This window comes from Salvia hispanica, chromosome 2 (assembly GCF_029641045.1).
Source record: "Salvia hispanica isolate PSC_SH4W2 chromosome 2, Shi_PSC_v1, whole genome shotgun sequence".
Taxonomy (NCBI): domain Eukaryota; kingdom Viridiplantae; phylum Streptophyta; class Magnoliopsida; order Lamiales; family Lamiaceae; genus Salvia; species Salvia hispanica.
This window is the reverse complement of record NC_142693.1, coordinates 18,682,586-18,702,089: the sequence shown is the minus strand read 5'-3', so window position 1 is coordinate 18,702,089 and position 19,504 is coordinate 18,682,586. Positions and strand designations below refer to the sequence as shown.

Genomic DNA, 19,504 nt, shown 5'->3' with positions numbered 1-19,504 from the left:
TTTTAATAAAATACTTAGGACTCGTTTGATAAAAAAGATGGGATATGAGAAGATATGTAAAACAAGATAAGAAATACGGGCTTCATGTCAAGATATGCAAAGATATGATTTTATCTATTGTTGTTTGATAAAAAAGAAATTATCTAAATTTGTATTGTATATTAAATAACATGGCTTAACTTGACAAATTGGTGAGATACTCAGTTACATAAACAAGGTTAATATTATAATTTTGGTAAGCTTAGATAGGGCTCTGGTCTTATATTGGGCTTTAAGTTAAGCTTAACTATGATATTAAACAATTAAAAATGTCCATATATAATTCTCTATCTTAGTATTACTAACTTATCAAACATGCCTTTAGTGTTGAATGAAATGAGGGTGCGATTAAACTGATTTTATCTATTGCGAATAGAATAAAATAAACTCTCGCTTTTATTATTAAAAAAAATAAATAAAAATAAAATAAAATAATAATAATAATAATAATAATAATAATAATAATTTGAAAAATTATACTATTACTTTAGTTTAAAGTAATAACGCCGTTGGCCATATACACTGAACTGTACCCATATCTTATGGAAATTTCTAACCTGTGTCACGTTATGGGCAAAATCAACTCTCTAATTATCTTCAAAATTTTAACCATTTAATAGGTATGGGTTAGTATTTTCAAGAAAATGATTGTTCATATGAATCATATCTTGCATTCACTTCGGATCTTTTGACTCCATACATATTACTCCATGAATCGTAACATTCTTGAAATACATTGTGCATACAAATTTTTATTCTGTATTAATAAATGTTAAATAAATAGGAATGAATCTTGTAAATTTGTATTGAGCATGAAACTCAACAGATTTGTCCTAAATAGAATTCCACAGTTACAACATGCTTTAGGTGTGAACAATATTAAAATAACAGCAATTAAAGAGACAATTGTTATAGTACTAGTTTGACTTAAATTAAATAAGTTAAATAAATTTATAATTAAATGGCCATCACATTTTGGTCAATAATTGCAAGTTGCAATCGAGTGCACGCAAATATAGCAGAATATACCAAATCTAACTAAGCAAGCCAGCACTGTCACATGCAATTAGATTCTATATTTAAATCCTTAATTTGGCCGAGGAAATTCTTAATGCCATGAGATGACAAACAAGATCTTCAAATTAAAAAATAATAATAATTGCTTATTCAAGTAGTGATTATTTTTTTTATTTAAGTGTCACTTTATAGCAAAAATCAGTAACACCATGTTGCTTCATAAAATATAAGTGGCTAATTAGATGATTATAATGCACCACTGCGTTTGACTCCCATTAGTATTCTAAAAGTTAGATCACACATCCATAAAATTCCCAACTTTCAAATAATTAAATACTACTCCATGATTTGTTATATTGCTGCAAAATATCCACACGTGAAATATCAGAGGACTCAATTCTAGCCCAACATTACTACCTAACACAAAAATTATTAATGGATGTCACTCGATTATAATCAAATACCTCGATAAAAATGGAACACCTAACATTAGAAAAAATGCCTAAATCTCAATAATTACTAAACCAGATGTATTGGCATATATCATCACCAAAATACGTGGTCCAAACCAATTAAAATAATTAACTTCTTTTACCAGTTTTCATTCCTTTAAACTACTAGTAGTATTTGATAATAGTGGCAATAAAAAAAACTTTGAAAGAGAAAAAGGAGAAGAGCCGTTAGAGGACATGCCGTAATACAGTGTGCTTTAGTAGTGGGATCTGAGCATATAATAAAAAAAGTGATAATTAATAAAAGTAGCTACTACAATATCGATATATTTGCTAAACAAAATAGGTTAGCGTGAATAAGTATGCCATTTGTAAATTTTCACATTATAGTCTATCGCGTTGATTTTGTGTTGTTTGCACCGTCAGTAATTTTTTGTAAACTTTAATTGTTAATTTTAAAATTTGAGTATTTATATATTTATTGAAAAAAATTTAAAAGCAGCTCATTTTTCTGTTTAGGAAAGTGCACCTTTTTCAGCTGCAAATAAAAAGAGGCAAAGGTCGGTGAAGAAAAGGGGCTGCGCATTACGATTTACGCATTGAACAGGCTGTGGGCCACGTGATGGGCCTACCCGCAACCCATGAATCTTCATATAATTTTTCTGTTTTCCTCTTTTCCTCATAAATTATCAACACATTAATAATATATTTTCAGTTATCCTAAATGAAGTAACGTGTATTTTGTATCATCGGACGCATGGTGTAAATATTATGTTTATTTCATCAAAACTGCTAAAAAAAGGTTTATTCATAAAACATTTTCAAATACATAGATATGGAGACAAATAGTGAAAGGTTTAATTAGTTTGGTGGATGAGATAAATAAGATTAACGTAATAACGTAAGATTAAATTATTTAATTTTGTGTCTGGTTTGGTTGGTTGTGATTAAGATAAATTAAAGGATTTTGACAAAATGAAGAAAAATTAGGGGAAAATTGAATTATTTATCAATTTTACCGTATCATTCGAACCACACAATTATATACACGTCTAAAAAAAGGTTGAATTCGAACATAACAATTTTTTTAGTCATGAAAGATCTTCAACTTCGGTTTTACAGCCATCGAATGCTAATTATTTTTTTTTTTGGATTTTGACTATCGACATGCTACCTTGCATATTCAACAATCCATATTTTAGCTAATAGTAAAAGCAATACTATATTTTTATGATACTACTATTAGAAATTCCTAGTATTAATTATAAATGTTGTCATCTCCTTGCAATGTCAGTTTGATTAATATTACAGGAATAGACAAGTGAACGTGTGTATCTTTAAATGCTAAACTAGGATATTTTATTGTAGAACGAAATTAAATCTTACTCAACCAATCAAAAGGCGCATATATAGTCAATGTAAGGTTATCTCCTACGGCGCCCTTCCCGTTCGCCCGTCGGGGACGGGCGACCCGACGGGCGCCATAGTGGGCGGGAAGGGCGCCCACGCCCGTCCCGGGTGTCCCTGCGATGAGGTTATCTCCTACGGCGCCCTTCCCGTTCACCCGTCGGGGACGGGCGACCCGACGGGCGCCATAGTGGGCGGGAAGGGCGCCCACGCCCGTCCCGGGTGCCCCTGCGATGAGCTTGCCCCTCCCGTCGACGGGCGAGTGGGACGGGCGCCACTGTGGCGAAGGTCGCCCGTCCCAACTCGGACGTCCGACATATTTTTTTTTTTTTTTTTAAACTCTATAAATAGGTTGAGCGGTTGCGCGCATTTACCGACATGCGGCAAAGAAATGCCCATATTCGACTTCAGGAGGATATCATCGAAGAGGTTTGGACGCGGAGGGGTGGACATTGATGTGGTTGTTTTTTTTCTATCTACTATATAATTTTTTTTTTCGAATGATATATGTTTTTTTTTTATTGAAATATTCGTATTTTCCGTTCGTATTTGTGTCGAATTTTAATTCCGTGAATTTTAATTGTGAATTAATTTAATTGTGGGAAGGGCGAGTGGGAGGGGCGAGTGGGAAGGGCTAGTGGTGTGGCAGTGGAATGGGAGGGGCTAGTGCTGACGTGGCATGGGAAGGGCGAGTGGGAGGGGCGAATGGGAGGGGCGCCGCCGGAGATAACCTAATGTAGTACTACTTCTAGATAGACGAATCAGGAAAGAAATGTGTTCTAAAACATGTTTTCAAATTTATCAAAATGTGTTTATGTTTTATTAGAGTTGTATAAATCTTATACTTAGATCTAATAGTATGTCGATATTCATCATAACCTAATCTTATAGTACGATAAATCATCCAATTACTCAAGATTTATCAAACTTCATCATTATCTATTGTTGTATTAAAAAAATTTATACTACTAACCGTACTAAAAAATACACAAATTAATTTTAATACTATAGTATGCCCTCTATTTCTTATTTAGAGAGACGCTTCTTTTCGGTAAAGAGTTCAATAATAGTGTGTTAAGTGGATAGTGAATAAGCATGAGAGATTAAAAGAGAATAAAGTAAGAGAAAGAGTTACTTTTTGTAAAAAAAATAGAAAAAACTCAATTATCTTGAATTTCTCAAAATAGAAAAATAACCCAATTAACATGGAAAGGAGAAAGTAACTTTTTAGTTCAACAAGTTCTTTGAATTTACTCAAAATCTGAGTATCTAAGGATATGATCGAAAATTTATAACTCAAATAGCCCGCATCCAGTAACTCCTATCTTGAATAGAACTAGTCCGAAAGCCGATAAATTGACGAAATCCGTTGATTTGAGTTTTCACTTGTCACCCCTATAAAATCATTGTACGTAATTTCAATTCTAGCTATAGTACTAGTTACAGTTAAAATTCAAAATCAAATTAAATGAATATAGTTACAACTTACAACCACAGGTGGGCCATCTTCAAAAACCACTGCTATTGTCTTGTTATCCAACGGCCCAGATTTCACGGCTTTGATGAAACCGCGTCCACTCACCATCCGATCCACCCTCATACATACATATATACCCCATTGCACCAACTTCACCAGCAAAACACCACTCTCCATTTCCCTCTCTCTCTAAATCACTCACAATCGCTCTCTATATTGAAACCTATGGAATCAATCAACAGTTGGATGTCGATGAGGACGATTCTGATATCAGCTGGAGTTTTATCCGCAGCTCTGGCGCTGAAGCTGTCGATTCCGGCAGCCGTCGACGGCTTTCCGACGCTGTGGTCGGTCGTGTTGTCGTGGATGAAGCCTCCGTATCTGTACATAATCATCAACGGCATCATCATCACCATCGCCGCCACGTCTCACTTCAGCCAGAGCCACAACGAGCCTGCGGCGGCTCGATCTGATCACCTGATCTCGGCCGTAACGCCTCCGGCCGAGATTTTTCAACCGATTTCGCCTCCGGAGAATGTCGACGCAGCAGACGTGCCGGAAACGGCGCCGGAGGAGGTTGCGGCGTCGGCGTTTGAAGAGGATTTGAAACCGATGGTGGTGAACGGTTTGAAGGTTGAATTCGCGGCGGAAGTAGACGATCTGCGCGTGATTCGCGCGGAGGCTGAAGATGAGTTCGATGAATCGGCTTTGCCTTACACTCCGCCGTTGCGCGAGAGTTTTTCGCCGGAAGTTCAATTCGAGTCGCTCTTTCCGGCGAGGGAGAAACCGCTCGCTTCTTCCAGATTCGTGCACCGGAAGCCGAGTAGAACTCCTCCCGAAGGTAAATTCACTAGAAAATCTCACTGTATCTTCTATTTCCGGCGATTCAGAGCTCAATTTCAACGATCTCTACGTTTCTCGTTTGTTCTAAGCTTCGAAATCCACAAAACTTAACGGCATGGAATTCGATTAAACATGCAATTGTTGTTACGCGATTCAGAGCTCAATTTCCGCGATCTCTACGTTTCTCGCTCTGTTCCAAGCTCTGTAATCCGCAAAATTCAATAGCATTGAATTCGATTGCGATTAAGCATGAAATCGTCATTAATTTCAATTTTCTGTAATCCTAATTCACTGATGGATTGATTAATTGCAGGTGCGAGGGCGCTGCGGCGCGTAGCTCGGCCGAAGAAGCAGGAGACGCTGGAGAGCACGTGGAAGATGATAACCGAGGGGCGTCACGTGCCGCTCACGCGACACCTAAAGAAATCCGAGACGTTTGAGCAGCACGCGTCGCCCGCCATGGATCACGCCGCCGTCGTGCCAAAGTCGGAGACGTTCAAGGATCGCAGCAGCTACGACGCGCCTCCGCCGCCGAGGATCAAAAAAGAGCCGTCGCTGGGGCAGGACGAGTTGAATCGGAGAGTGGAGGCGTTCATCAATAAGATGAATGAAGATATGAGGATGCAGAGACAGGAATCGCTGCAGCAATTCCATGAGATGATCAATCGTGGGGTATAGTCTCACCTCCAATCAGATTCGCATTTTCCTTTTTCTTTCACTTTTTTGCTTTTTTATTTTTATTTTTTTATAATGCAGATAGCTTCTTTTCGAAAACAGAATCACAGTTAATTATGATGGGAATTTTTGATATTTTTAGAAGTTATGAAATTCTTTGGTTAGAGGAGTTTACAGGTTAACAGAAAAAAAGGTTTGTGTATAATATTTATTTCATTCTGTACATTAATGAATTTGTTATAGTGTTTTTGCAATTTAATTTGTTGTTACAGTTTATTCTTACGTATATGTACAAATCATGCTGATGAATACTCTCAGTCCTTCAAATATTGTCTCACTTTGATTCAACACGGATTTTAAAAAATATAATAAAAAGTGAGTTAAAAAAATTAGTGGGATATGAGTCTTACTTTTATATTAGTTCTATAATAAAATGTGAGTAGAAAGTAGTACTGAGTTAGTGGAATATAAGTTTCACTACTGAAAATAGTAAAAAGTGAAATGAGATAAATTTTGTGGGAAAGACGAAAATGAAAAAATGGACGAACTTTCAGGTTCGAATAATAGTAAAAGCAGCCTTTTTAAATTGTGAAGTAGAATATGTGGCATACGTTGCATGGCCGTCAAGTGTCATCTTAGATTATGAGAGGTTATATTCGAGATTAACTTTTACTTCTCTACGTATAAATCTAATACTACGAACTTTGTTGGTCAATATTATACGACGTTTTTACAGAATTGAATGGAAAAAAATAAAAAAGGATCACGGTGCTGACTGCCGACTCGTGTATATAAAGTCAAATATTTAATTAATTTATTCCACTTGATTTAGTGTCACGCCACCAATTCAACATGTTTTTAACGACCCTATTAGAACTCCTATTTCGAAATTTTATCTGACACTATTATAATGCGTATATGTTACGCGATATAGGCCTAATAAAATCATATTTTACCAATTAATTAATGCTGTTCTTTTTAATGATAATGCTTAAATCATTGTATGAATAATATTAAAGATCAATTATTATTATTGTTAATATTTGATATCACGTTGCAAAAAAATGGGACCATCTTCAGTCCAAAATGTATATTTTGTTCACCTTTATACTTTCAAAAAATATTCTCCAAAAGAATACTCTGTACCTCACTATGTTTTTATTTTAATTATTCTTTTTAACGATTGACACGTGATGACTATTAAATAAATAGATATTCAATTAGTTAACTAATTTTCTCTCCATTAGGATAATACATGTTGGTTCGTTCGTTTACGTGAAACAATATCATCGTTTATACTATCAAATTGTATGCATATATTATCTCATTCTATCTCCTTCTCCTCCTTTAAATCTAAATGGTGGTGTATAATTTCGATTGAATTCTAGCTCGCAACTTCAATCGGTTTCACCATCTCTTTAATACATATTTGGTAGGCATGTTAAATTAGCACACGATAATTATTTAAGATGCACTTTAAGATAAGAATATGTTATCTCACTCTTTTGGACTATTAAATAATACACCCTTTTGAACTAATTCACTTCGGGCCTCGATAGGTCGAGATGGGCTTTGATGGTCTAAATGGACCTTATTTTATTTATCAAACAGCCAAATACTATAACTTATATATCTTGGCTTATAATATGTACAAACTAACTCCCGCTCTATAATATGATGATTAGATAGATTAAGTTTTATGAATATTACTTGAGTAAGATAAATATATATGACTCTACTGAATTTTGGATCAATATCACATAGGATTAATCTTGACTTTTATCTTTAAGTCTATCGAAATATAATAAAATTACTGATAATATTAAATCAATTAAATCTTGGTCAATTTCAAAATAAGTTAATCTTGAACAACGAAATACCAACCAGCTAATTTAAGTTTAGGTGGTCTAAATTCTATGAAAAGGTTGGCTAATATGGTCCAAATCTCTTACTTATCTAAGTTAGGATTAGGCTAATTGGTAGGCTGGTCGTGGACGGTGAACCGTTGATTTGATAGGTGCTTAGTGCTTATCAAGTAAAATCAAATCTTCAAAATTTTCCAAAAAGGTCATCATTGTTTCATTTGAACTCTATATTATATCATATGATTAATTGGGCAACGTAGCAATTAATGTCGAGGAGCCAGTCTATGTCATCCCAATAATTTATTTAAAAAATAGGAGTGTGTCGACTTGTTATATGATTATTAGCCAACACAAACTGACTCAATCACCACATATGAAGTGCTTCTCCTCAATTATTCATCATCCTATGATTTCTAGATGCCACGAGCAAATAATTCAAGTTGATTAATTCTAAAATCATATACACACTTTTTTTTCCATCTATAAATAAGTGTCACATTTGAAAATAAACGTATCTCATGTTTCAAAGGTATACAATTGCAATATCCTATTTTTCGCAGTAATATGAAAAAGATAAAATTGTTTCAAGCACCGACGGAATAGGAAGTGCATCTTTTTTTAAAAAGAGGATGATGGGTTATTCGCATTTCATTTGATGGTCGGAAGCAAGTACTCTTTTGACATATTTATCCGAAAAAATAGAGATATCTATATAATTTCATTGATAAATAATATATTGATGTATTACATTATTTCATTGAGTCATTCGATGTAAATGTTACATGATCTTCAATGAAAACTCATTAATATGTTTGATTTTCATGCCAAAATCAAGAATAAAAAAGCTAAGTGGTGCTTGAACGAGGCTCATATAACATAACATTCTATACATACTATTCTCTTATGGCGCATTAATTCTATTTCATTATAATTTATAGCTAGTAGTTATGAATAAAATATTCTGTATTTTTAATTCCTTCCATCATTTCCACTTCAATTAAAAATAATACCATCATAAGGTACTATAAGGTATTGGTCTGATAATATTATGCTTTTGGGGCAAAACATCAAGGAACAAAATGATAGAAAAGAAATGAAGAATTTAAAGAAGACCAATTTTATATAAATATATTTCAATCATCATATATATAATGCAGAAGTATAATTTACCATGTCTAGCATTAAATTTATGGAGTGGTATTTTCCAATGCAATATCCACTCTAAGAGTGGTGATGACAAGTGTTATGATAATCACCAAAGCAATTACTATAGCAATATAAGCTTGATTCCTTGTCTCCCTCTCGTAATCATTAAGGGCCCCCATCCCGCCGCCCTTTCCTCCGCCTCCTGCCGCCGCCGCGGTGGGCGGCTGTGTAGCCTCCGCCGTATCTCCGGCCGCGGCGGGTTTGCTACCGCTGCCCTGCCCCTGTCCGACATCGGCAGAGGAGGGCGGCGCGGCTATTCCCAGGAGCACTTGGTGCAGCGCCATGAGGTTCCTGCGGACCTCCCTTATGGCGTCGCGCCGCTCCTGGATCTCCGCCACGGCCTCGGCCACTGGGTCCCTCTCCTGGGTGGCGTGGGGGAGGGGGCTCCTCGCCGCCACGCTCGCGATTAGGTTGTCGATGGCCTCGGACGTCGGCTTCTCACGTGTGATCGTGTAGAACCTTATTGTCGACATAGAAACAATATGTTAGAAAATTTTGAAACGGTATGAATTTTAATTTGCAATTGGTAAGTCAAAGATAGATAGAACGAAAAGAGTAATTGAAGTATTGTTAATAGAGTACACCTTATTAGAGAGAGAAAAGTTTCATAAAATAGAAGTTACGGAACGGATCAAAATGAAAAAAAGTAGTCTATTTTTATTCAATTTTTTCTTCTTTCTCTTCTTAAACCATTTTATACAATCTTTCTTAAATCAGTGTGTTAGAAATTAGAATCAACATTGTATCAATTCAAACACATACATCAACAAGGACAACAATAAAATCCTAAAATCTCTTCAGTTTTATCTGTAGAAAATCAATAATGGTTCCTCATTTATCCCGTCGGTCAACAGAATCACAATAATTTACCCATTTTATCAATTCACACAAATGCATAGATTTCATAAATAAAATGAAATAGAGAATGATACATACTTGGCTTCAATGATCTGTCTATGATCAGTTTCCATCTCACCCCTAAGCGATTGAAATCTCCTCATGAGACCATGGAGCGTGTCGACAAGGTCCGAGATCATGCCCGCCCGAGCCTGGTCATCGCCCGAGCCACGCTGGGCCGCATTAGCCCGAACAATTCCCTCGTATTTCTTGTTGATCTGCTTAGCCAGCTTGAAAAGGTCGTCGAGGTCGTCGTCGAGCCGGGCCCGGATGGCTCTCATCGTCGCCGAATCCTTGGCCTTCTTGATTTCCTCGTTCGATTCGCAGAGGCTGTTGTACAGATTCTCCAGACCCGTCAGATCCTGCTTCATGTTTTCGACTTCCACAGAGAACATCTCGAGGCAGTAGGAGTCTTGCCTCCTCGTCCCGGTCTCCGCCTCTGCCTCCGAGTGCATCTTCGAGGAACTTGCTCCCTCCATTTTTTTTATTTTCTTCTAGAAACGTAACGAAGGTTGGGTTTCCAGGAGAAATTGGGGGGATGTGTGTCCCTCTCGAGATTAGAACGAGGTTTGGTTATGGATCATCGTTGATGTTCCTCGTATCTCCGATGATGCGGAAGATGAAGATGAAGACGAAGAGGAAGAGGAATAGGATGAGGAATGAAGGAATTTGGGAATGGGAGAGAGACATTGTTTTTTCGAGTTTTTACATGGCTTTTTTTGGGAAGTTCCATCTCCGAGCGCTATGCTTTTCTCCACGTTGGAAATCTAAATTAGTTAAAACCGTTGGTGAGAAGCTCAGCACCAATTTACAATTATCTCTCTGGAATAAAAATATTAGTAATTGATTTATTTGGGGAAAGAAAATAGTTGCTGCGTTCTATTCCTTAAAATATTAAGAATAATAATTACATAGCAGTTGTGCAAAAAAATACGATAACAGCAACTGTGAAAACTGAAAAGCCTATCTCCTCCCTTTAAATCTATACCTACAACTTTATCCAGCCAATCCAACCAAAATTTCGACTACTTTCTTCCTCCAATTTCATCTAACCACTCTCTTTGTCTAACGCCACACAACCTATAATATTCACACACCCCACTCCATCTTGCTTCCCTAACAAATTCCCGATCACATCGGACTCCAACGATCTACGCTGCTGCTGCCTGAAAAATCTATCGGACGAACCTGGCTGAGAGTATTTCACGACCCCACAATCTGAGCGAGGTGAGAAATCTTCCTCTCGCTCAGGCTGGATGTTAAGGTCTATTTGACCTTTCAAAGGCGAGGCTGATGATATTCTTCCTTTAGGTTCTTCTACATGGCTCGGGCTCGGCACCTCTTCCACATTTAAGCTGGATTTTACAGTGCTGCTTCCAACACATGCATCAACATCCAGCTCCTTTTCATGTGAGTTCTGAGATGAAGATGATGGTTCGGTTTGTTTCTTTTCTAGTCTCTCCATCAAGGTTCTAAAACGAAACCTCAACGGAGTACAGACTCCGCAGTCACAAGAGGGCCCGTGCTTGGTCCCTTTCCCACTGGGAGGTTGAAGGCAGACAATGCATGTACAGCCAGGCCTATGACACGGGTGTTTTGTCCTGTTTTCTGAAGAAGCTATGAGGCCCTTTCCCTCCCCTTGAATAGTTGAATTAGCGAGTGTATCGTGTCCTTCCACAGCAACAGATACATCTGCATCCCGTTCAGAGCTCTCTTCTTTATTTCTAGGGTCTGCTCATAGTTTGCAAACTTTAGAGTGAAACACATAACAGTGCTAGACAAGAAAGAAAAGAGACTACCTTTGTTCATGGCAGGTAACAGTTGTTCGAGCAGTACGTTAGTTAATTCCTCAGCAGATGAACACGTAGATCTGATACACGAATAAATGGAAGAACTAAGGTTCCGGGTGGGTGAAGTAAGTAACATGACAGAGGCCCGGAACTCAGAACATAAAAAAGGTCTGACAACCTGTGAAGGTCCCACGCATTATCCGAACAGGTCCAGTTTGAAGGAACAAGAGCATTTGCAGGGACCTTACGCCACTTCAAACAGTCCTCACATTGAACCCACTGGATCTTTTCACTTACACATGAAATAACTTAGTGTTAACATTTCTACAAGCAACTATAATTCTCACCTCTGTTAAAGCTGGCTTGTGATAATGCTATTGCTCATAAGCTAAGACACATACCCAGAGTGATCGATTCCAAAAAGAGTAGGCCTCCCAATAACTGGCTCACATTCCTGAAAAAGAACCGAATCCAATCAAGATGATGATGATGAAGCTAGAGTGCAGAAAATTATAGTATCGGCATGGTACATAAAAACTCACACAACCTTTTTGTAAACAGATAAAAGCAATATGAATGAGAAATATATCAGATCAAAATCTGAGGCCCAGATTAAAAGTGCAAAACCAATATTAAGGCAAGAAGATGCAACAAAAGACAAAAACATCTGTTAGAAATAAACAACAGCTAAAGAATTTTTTAGATACTTTTAAATACAGATCCCAAGTACCTCAAATTCTTCAAATTCACACCCATCAACAATGCAAGATGACGGAACACTTTTTTCAGGTGCTCGAATCAGGCTTTGAGCTTCCTTGTAGGTGAGTTTCAGCTCCATCATATCCTCATTTTCAATCCTAAGGCGTTTACTTTTTGCATTTATGTAATTATTCTTCCGTTTAGCAGGAATGACATGTTTATCTTCAAGTACTTTCTCTGCAATCAACCCAAGTTCAGTAATTTCACAGATGTACTTGATGTATCTCTGATTTGATCCCGTTGCTGACCACACACGTGCCACTTAGATTTACCTTTCATGTGACCATTTACAGTAACAATGTCGGCAGATTTATTTCTAGCATTAGCATCTCCTGGGCTTGAAGTTTCACTCCCTATCACATTAACTTCTCCCTGTGATCAGAGAGAAATGATATGACACACACTTAAATTTACATTGATTTTAATGGATAAAGAAAAATATTTACTTTTTTCTCAAGGATGACCATGACTTTTTTTTTCATTTGCAATAAAGTAATTTTCATTTTATAAATATTTTGTAGGATAAATACTAACTTGAGTTGGCACATTGAAGTGAATCAAGTGATATTGGGATCATAACAGTGGGTATGCACTGAACTAAGAATTAGAGTAGCTTAAACAGTGTACAAATTGGGGTAGTGAAAAAATCAGTTCATGCAGCCCTATTGCTACGGTGCCACCCCACATAATATGGGAGTAACAAATTTCTATGTAGCTTTGTCCATTCATGCAATTATTAGTTGTGTGTATGTGCCAACCTGAAAAGATGCAGAAGCACTTGGAGAAGGACATACCTGATCAAATGATGGAACCACTGACGCCTTTCTGCCACCCATGATCAGCTTCCCTTCTGGCTCCAACCTACTAAATGTTACTGGAAAATGTCCTCGAGTCATTTTGTGATTCAAAGACAAAAGAATGAAGCAGTGAATATGCAAATAAACAATAAAAAGGAAAATACCCTGAAAGAAACCAAGAAACTCAGCATGTCAAACCAAGCAGCTAAGGTGAAGGCATAAAAAGAAAAACGATATGACACATTAATGGTGGTAGTGGACTAGTGGTTGACAGATCTGATGCACCCATAAAAATGACACAATGAATTCAGAAGAATAAAAACTTCTAGGCCGCAAAAGAAGTCAAATAGCACAGAGGAAAAAAGACAATAAAATGGCATTTGGTGGTACTGAAAGATTACCAACATCACCAGCTTGTAGTTGCATTGACTGTATACAAGGAGTTATTCCTTCCAGGACATACATTCTGCTGTTGTTATTTGGCCAAAACCGGAACTGGAAAACCCATTCCTTCCCTTTAATGTCTTGTACGTTTAGAGGTAACCCTTCTGCTTGATTAATTGATGGAAAATAAGCCTGTCCAGTCACCAATGAAATAAAATTTGTTACAAGGAACCTGTATGTGTGGGCTATATTGAATAAAAGCTGCAAAGTGTTTGGATATTGCATAAAGAAGATGTTCTACTCTAGCCCTTAAGTGAAGGACCAGGATCATTTCAAATTATCTCTTTCATGCCAATGGATAGTACTTAAGAAATATTTTTACTGTGACTTAACTAATAACACCAAATTGTGGGAAGAACCAACCCATGAGGAATCCTCTGAATTTTCTACACACATATTCTCTTTGGAGCTTCAGTGAACCCCATTTCTCAACAAGAAAACAAATACAGCAGACAAAAACTTGCTTCCTACGTTGCACCTTTCTGATTTCTTCAGGGAGGTTGAAAAGATATAGACCTGTCTGAAGAAGGGCATAAACCATATCCGGCTAGACCTGCCCAAGGTTTACCGAACCGGCGGTTAAAACCGAAACCGTGAGAATTTACCTGAACCGAAACCGTCGATTTTTGAACGTAGTTCGGTTCAGGTCCAAAAATTTTCGAACAGAAACCGTGTCGGAACCGCCGGTTCCGGGCGGTTTCAAACCGGAACCGTGAGAAACTGCCGGAAAACCGTGAAATCAAGCCGGAACTGCAAAAAATCGACGGTTTGGAACCGTGAAAAACCGCCGGTACGGAACCGAAACCGTAACCGCAAAACACCCTCGCGGTTCGGTGTCGGTTCAACAATTTCCAAAACTGGAACCAGCGGTTCCGAATCGTAACCGCCGGTTCCTGAACCGTGGGCACCTCTATATCCGGCTACAGTTTTACAAAAGCGGTATAAGCAGCACTCTAACCCACTCCAACAACTCACTACCTCAAAATCATGAGGAACTGAAATATCAGTATCAAGTTCAGACTGAAAATGGATTGCTGCATGTAGTTTTTGCACTTCAAATTAATGAAATTCAACAAATACTATAGAAACCACTGTTGAATTTAGAAAACAATCTACGCTACCCAGTAGCAAAATAATTATTCTCCCCCTATAGACTGAGACATTCAGAGAGAGATTCCAGTTCAGATTATTCCACAAGGCTTTGGAACATGCCAGCAAATAACAGGCCTCAATTTATAAGCTACGGTATATAGGTGTATGTGTACTAATTGTTCAAACCTACATGTTGCACAATAATGCTTAAGGCAGTCTTATAAAATCAACAGATCAAGTTTAGCTAGAAGAGAAACTTCTGAACATAAAAGTTTGATGAGTTGAAGTTGGTGAAAGGACTTGAATGCACGAGTACTCACCTCCGCACACTTTTTTGGCAGCACTAAGCGCCCAATCCGTCCAGCGTCACTTGCACTTAACATTTTCTCGAACAATGGGGTAATACATTTTAAACTAAAAATAAGCTAAGGTAAAATCTCTGAGTAAAATTGAAAAAATGCACATGATTTAAGGTTAGTGTCAGGTCAGGCAACATATAACGACAAGAAAAAATGATTTGTGCAAGTCTTACAAGCTGATACGAACAATTTAGGAGCACAGGTAATCCGTGAGTACTAATAAACTGTTTTGTCGAGATCATTGAGAAATAAAATGAAAACAATGCAACCTGCTACAACCATAGGATACTCTCCAGAGATTTTCTGAAGCTCTTTGTTAGTTATCTGGGGGCGGTAGCGAGGAAGCAACTGGTTTCGACTTCGCACATCTCCTTGAGACTTCTCATTACGTATCTGACCCTCACCACATGAATCCAATCCACTCGAACTGAACACCTGTTTTCCCACAGTAATCGAGACAGATGGTGATTGTGAAAGAATAGACGAAATTGGAGCATCATCTGTTTCATTTTTGGATGAAGAAGCGACGCCCAAACTTTGGTTTGAAGAAGTATCATTTCTGGAATAGATGGGCTTAAAATCACTTGTGAATGGACAATGCTGCTCCTTCACCTTGAATCCTTGAATCAGAATTGAAAACATTTTTTAACAGTGAAAATATAATGCTAAGCCCAAGCTACACTTTGTAGTAGCCAAAATCCTTTGTTTAATATAAGTATAAAATATTACCAATATTTCCATTCTGAAGTATTTCAGGTGGGCCAAATCTCATCTTTCCATTAGCTAATCTTGCACATGAGCGCTCTTGTTTCATCTCAGGTGAAGCCATAGATAATCTCTCAGAAAGGCCATACCTGCCAATCCCATCAGACACATCTACTTCGAAGGGCATCTTCAGTTGGTCATTAGCTTGGATACTAGGACCGTTGAACAAAGAGGGAGCCTGATGCCATGGAACTGGACCTGAGGCTGCTATACCACTCCATGTTTTCATTGAAATGTCTTTCATTCTTTCAGGATGCGAAGGAAGGAAATGCAAAGGTGGTGGCCATGCTGGATTTGGTGTCTATATGAAAAAGGTAAATTACATGAGTGACTTATATCCAAAATGAGTTAACAAAAGAATATGCCAGCATCAAATTTGGTTTGGTGAAATAGCAAGTGCTCTCTGTTGCGGTGATGTTTAGCTTCAACTTTTCAGGATCTGGAGTACTTAATATTTTTTAGGAGAAACCCATTCACAGCACTTATTTATGGTTATCCAAGGAATTCCAAACCAATGAGCACATTTTTGTACACTCATAGAGAATATTAGAAAAAACACCCAGGTTCCAGGTGGTCAATAGACTCAATACCCTGTATAGATAAATCCTAATGTGCATGCAGGACACATTCAGATTAATGATGTACTTATAAACTCAACTATGTGTAGTAATTACTAATGTTTTAAGGATAATCTGTGAACAGATCAAGCATCAATTATGCGTGAAAAACTAAGGAAAAGAGAAAAAGCAACGAAAACCTTCTATTGAAAGAGCATCCAAATGCATCCAGAATGCATCTCTATTCTCCAAAATGGTTCAGAAAAGATGTGACACATTAAAATAATTTCCATGTGAAACAATCTATATACAGTTCTAGCCGTAATTGCAAAACAAATAAAGTAAAACTGGCAACAAATAGACATAACATAAAAGAAAATTAGGGGGGAAAATGATATTGTACCATCATGTAGCTCTTTTTTGCACACGTTAGGCATTCTATTCCTCCTGCATCCAATAGTACGAACATATGGAATGAAACTATGCATCCACAATGTATTTGCTGCATGAGGAAATCCAAAATTCACAAGAGAAGGACATCAAATTATCAAGCCTATTTATGTCAGGAAAAATTACATCTTGAAGTCGATGTAGAAATCTAGCAAGTTACCTTTCCACAAGACTCACAACATCTCCACCCTGAAGCATTCGTGTGGAATGTCTCACAAAATTTCCCATCCTCATAAGCAGAACTGCACATACATTATGTTACATCAATTTGAAAGAAAATCATGATGAGACAGATATCTTCCAAGTATAAAGCCATAGAGCCCAACATGATACAGCAACCCACTTTGGTGTCATATTTAACACAAAATCCAGTTGGGAACAATCATATCATGACACAGAATGGAATTTGGATGCAAACGAGATAATAGGATTTGATATGATTTTGCAGAATCTTCATACTTACCCTTATTCTTAATTACTTAGGATTTGAATAGATTAGATTTGATTTAAATCTTATCATATCAGCTCCATCAAGAAATCAAAACCCATTTCTTCCTGGAAACCTCTGAAAACATTTTCCATGAGATTTCAAGTAGAATTGACTTCAACTGGACAGAACAAATAACCATCAGCCGCATACTAGAACACGATCAAAGGATTGTGTCAAAAGTAGCTCTTTTTTGCACACGTTATGCATCTAATAGTACGAACAAATAATAATTTTTATCATAATTTATTCCTCCTGCATCTAATAGTACGAACAAATAATTTTTATCAACTGAACAGAACAAATTTTATCATATCACTTATGCCAAGTAGAGTTGACTTCAAACTGAACAGAACAAATAATTGCAGGTACTAAGAGTTTTCTTTTTTTCCTTTCAAAACTCATGACTTAGGGCGACTTGGTAAATTAGAAGGCAACTTCATGACTAGAAGGTCCAAGGTCAAAATACCCAGTTCACACTCACAGGCAGAAACTGGGGTAATGTAAACCACATTGTAAAATGCTAGCAGCAAAAACAATTTAAGTAAACAGCAATGTCCATTCGCTCTAAAATATCTTCCCCTTTCAACTCCCCTTTTATAGAGTGTCAAGCCAGTAATCTAGCTCTAAATTAATGAACTTCACATCTGGCAATAGGTTATATCAAAAGATTCACCCAAACAACCATCAGCCGCATACTAGAACACGATCAAAGGAAAATGAATATCAATTAAAACTTTTTAACACACTAGATACTCTGCTCCCCGCATACAACAAGATATGGCATAAATTCGAAAGGTCAAACATCAAACCACTAACAAATACTGCAATTCAAACAACAACAACAAAAAATTGGATGAGCAAAACTCGCTTACGCGCAGGGATCACAGAGGTGAGCGTACTCGCCGGTGCGGCGGCGCCAGCCTCTCTTCCACTTCTCCGACGACTCTCTGCAGTTGGAATTGAAGCACACCTCCATCGTCGCCGTCATAAACCCTAAGAAGAGGCCGAATTTGTGTATCCGCAAGTAGCCAAAAAAACGAAATGGTGAGTGTTGTGGTTCTGTGTTAGCTCGAGGAATAAATTGAGCACTAAATTTGCGTAGTAGCTCAGGTGTGCAGTGAGCTATAAAAGCGCAAAACCCTAGGCGAAGCTAGAGAGAGAAAAGGCGACAAAAAAGACATAAGTAAGATTTGAATATCATTATGAGATGGAGGAGGGCCGGGGTGAAGGTGTTGGATAGAGAGAGAAAGTGTGTTTTTTTGGAGTGTATGTGTTTGTGTGAGAGAGAGAGAGAGAGAGAGAGAGAGAGATTAGAGTGTGTTTGTGTGGAAATTGAGTGTGACTGTGTGAGATTTCTACATATGAACATACACCATAAATGTGTATTTGTATGGAAAGTGAGTGTGACTGTGTGAGGTTGCAGTTATTTCGTTCATATATATATTATATGTGTCCCTGTGTGTGCTGCTGTGTGAGAAAGGCACCTGCGCATGCATATGTCACTGTGTGAATACTCTCCCTCTCTCTCTCTCACACACTCACACACACTTTTTACACATTGATTTTTCTTCTATTTTTCCTCAACTGTTTTATTCTTTTTTATTTTATCTACTTTTTTATTTTTTTATACTCATTAAATATTACTCCACTCCTTGCTTTCGATCCAAAAAAAAATAAACAAACTTATAAATGATACTTCCTCCGTCCTACTTTAGGAGTCTCAGTTGAGTTTGACATAAGTTTTAAGAAATATAAAGGAAAGTTGGTGAAAAAAGATAGTGAAATGTGTGTCCTACTTTTTTATACTCGCTTCGTGTCTGCAAAATATTATCCAAATTTGACCCGACACGGGTTTTAAGAAATGTGTAGAAAAACAAGTTGAAAAAAATGAGGGTCCCACATTTATAGTACCACTATTAATTTTATAATAGAATGTAAGTGTAAAGAGTTAGTGGAAAGTGAGACCATTTACCAAAAATAAAAAAAAATAAAAAACAAAGTGGATAACTTTTCAAGGACGTTCCAAAATGGTAAAACTGGACAATATTTCACGGACGGATGGAGTATTAGTTTTATGTAATAAAATGTGAGTGGAAAAAAGTTAGTGGAATGTGAGGCCTTAT

The 19,504-nt window shown here is 37.2% G+C and overlaps 3 protein-coding genes across 4 annotated transcripts; 1 reads left to right on the top strand and 2 right to left on the bottom strand.

Annotated features, from left to right (window-relative positions):
• The first annotated feature begins 4,558 nt into the window (after window positions 1-4,558).
• LOC125214472 (uncharacterized) lies at window positions 4,559-6,169 on the top strand. 2 transcript variants are annotated; one of them, XM_048115518.2, is made up of 3 exons: window positions 4,559-5,233; window positions 5,549-5,907; window positions 5,992-6,169. In XM_048115518.2, exons 1-3 carry the CDS (start codon window positions 4,618-4,620, stop codon window positions 6,022-6,024), a joined length of 1,008 nt encoding a protein of 335 aa, XP_047971475.1. In that variant the 5' UTR covers window positions 4,559-4,617; the 3' UTR covers window positions 6,025-6,169. The 2 variants fall into 2 exon arrangements, with proteins under 2 accessions (XP_047971475.1, XP_088920224.1); XM_089064098.1 differs by having other exon boundaries at window positions 5,549-6,169.
• A 2,707-nt stretch (window positions 6,170-8,876) lies between these two features.
• Window positions 8,877-10,611, bottom strand: LOC125200605 (syntaxin-125-like). The gene is made up of 2 exons (XM_048098273.2): window positions 9,918-10,611; window positions 8,877-9,440 (listed from the first exon to the last, which is right to left on the bottom strand). Exons 1-2 carry the CDS (start codon window positions 10,355-10,357, stop codon window positions 8,963-8,965), a joined length of 918 nt encoding a protein of 305 aa, XP_047954230.2. The 5' UTR covers window positions 10,358-10,611; the 3' UTR covers window positions 8,877-8,962.
• A 114-nt stretch (window positions 10,612-10,725) lies between these two features.
• LOC125200604 (B3 domain-containing protein Os07g0563300-like) lies at window positions 10,726-18,777 on the bottom strand. Its single transcript, XM_048098271.2, has 14 exons — window positions 18,254-18,777; window positions 17,052-17,133; window positions 16,845-16,943; window positions 15,849-16,185; window positions 15,409-15,739; window positions 15,081-15,174; window positions 13,626-13,800; window positions 13,222-13,301; window positions 12,700-12,799; window positions 12,399-12,604; window positions 12,070-12,122; window positions 11,847-11,960; window positions 11,678-11,748; window positions 10,726-11,609 (listed from the first exon to the last, which is right to left on the bottom strand). Exons 1-14 carry the CDS (start codon window positions 18,367-18,369, stop codon window positions 10,927-10,929), a joined length of 2,541 nt encoding a protein of 846 aa, XP_047954228.2. The 5' UTR covers window positions 18,370-18,777; the 3' UTR covers window positions 10,726-10,926.
• Window positions 18,778-19,504: the final 727 nt, after the last annotated feature.

Coding starts and splice junctions, on each gene's coding strand:
- LOC125214472 (XM_048115518.2), top strand. CDS start 4,618: ATGGAATCAATCAACAGTTGGATGTCGATGAGGACGATTCTGATATCA. Junction 5,234..5,548: donor GAGTAGAACTCCTCCCGAAG/GTAAATTCACTA, acceptor GATTAATTGCAG/GTGCGAGGGCGCTGCGGCGC. Junction 5,908..5,991: donor ATGAGATGATCAATCGTGGG/GTATAGTCTCAC, acceptor TTTATAATGCAG/ATAGCTTCTTTTCGAAAACA.
- LOC125200605 (XM_048098273.2), bottom strand. CDS start 10,357: ATGGAGGGAGCAAGTTCCTCGAAGATGCACTCGGAGGCAGAGGCGGAG. Junction 9,441..9,917: donor AGACAGATCATTGAAGCCAA/GTATGTATCATT, acceptor GTCGACAATAAG/GTTCTACACGATCACACGTG.
- LOC125200604 (XM_048098271.2), bottom strand. CDS start 18,369: ATGACGGCGACGATGGAGGTGTGCTTCAATTCCAACTGCAGAGAGTCG. Junction 12,123..12,398: donor GTGAATTTGAAGAATTTGAG/GTACTTGGGATC, acceptor GTTCTTTTTCAG/GAATGTGAGCCAGTTATTGG. Junction 11,749..11,846: donor AATGCGTGGGACCTTCACAG/GTTGTCAGACCT, acceptor TTCGTGTATCAG/ATCTACGTGTTCATCTGCTG.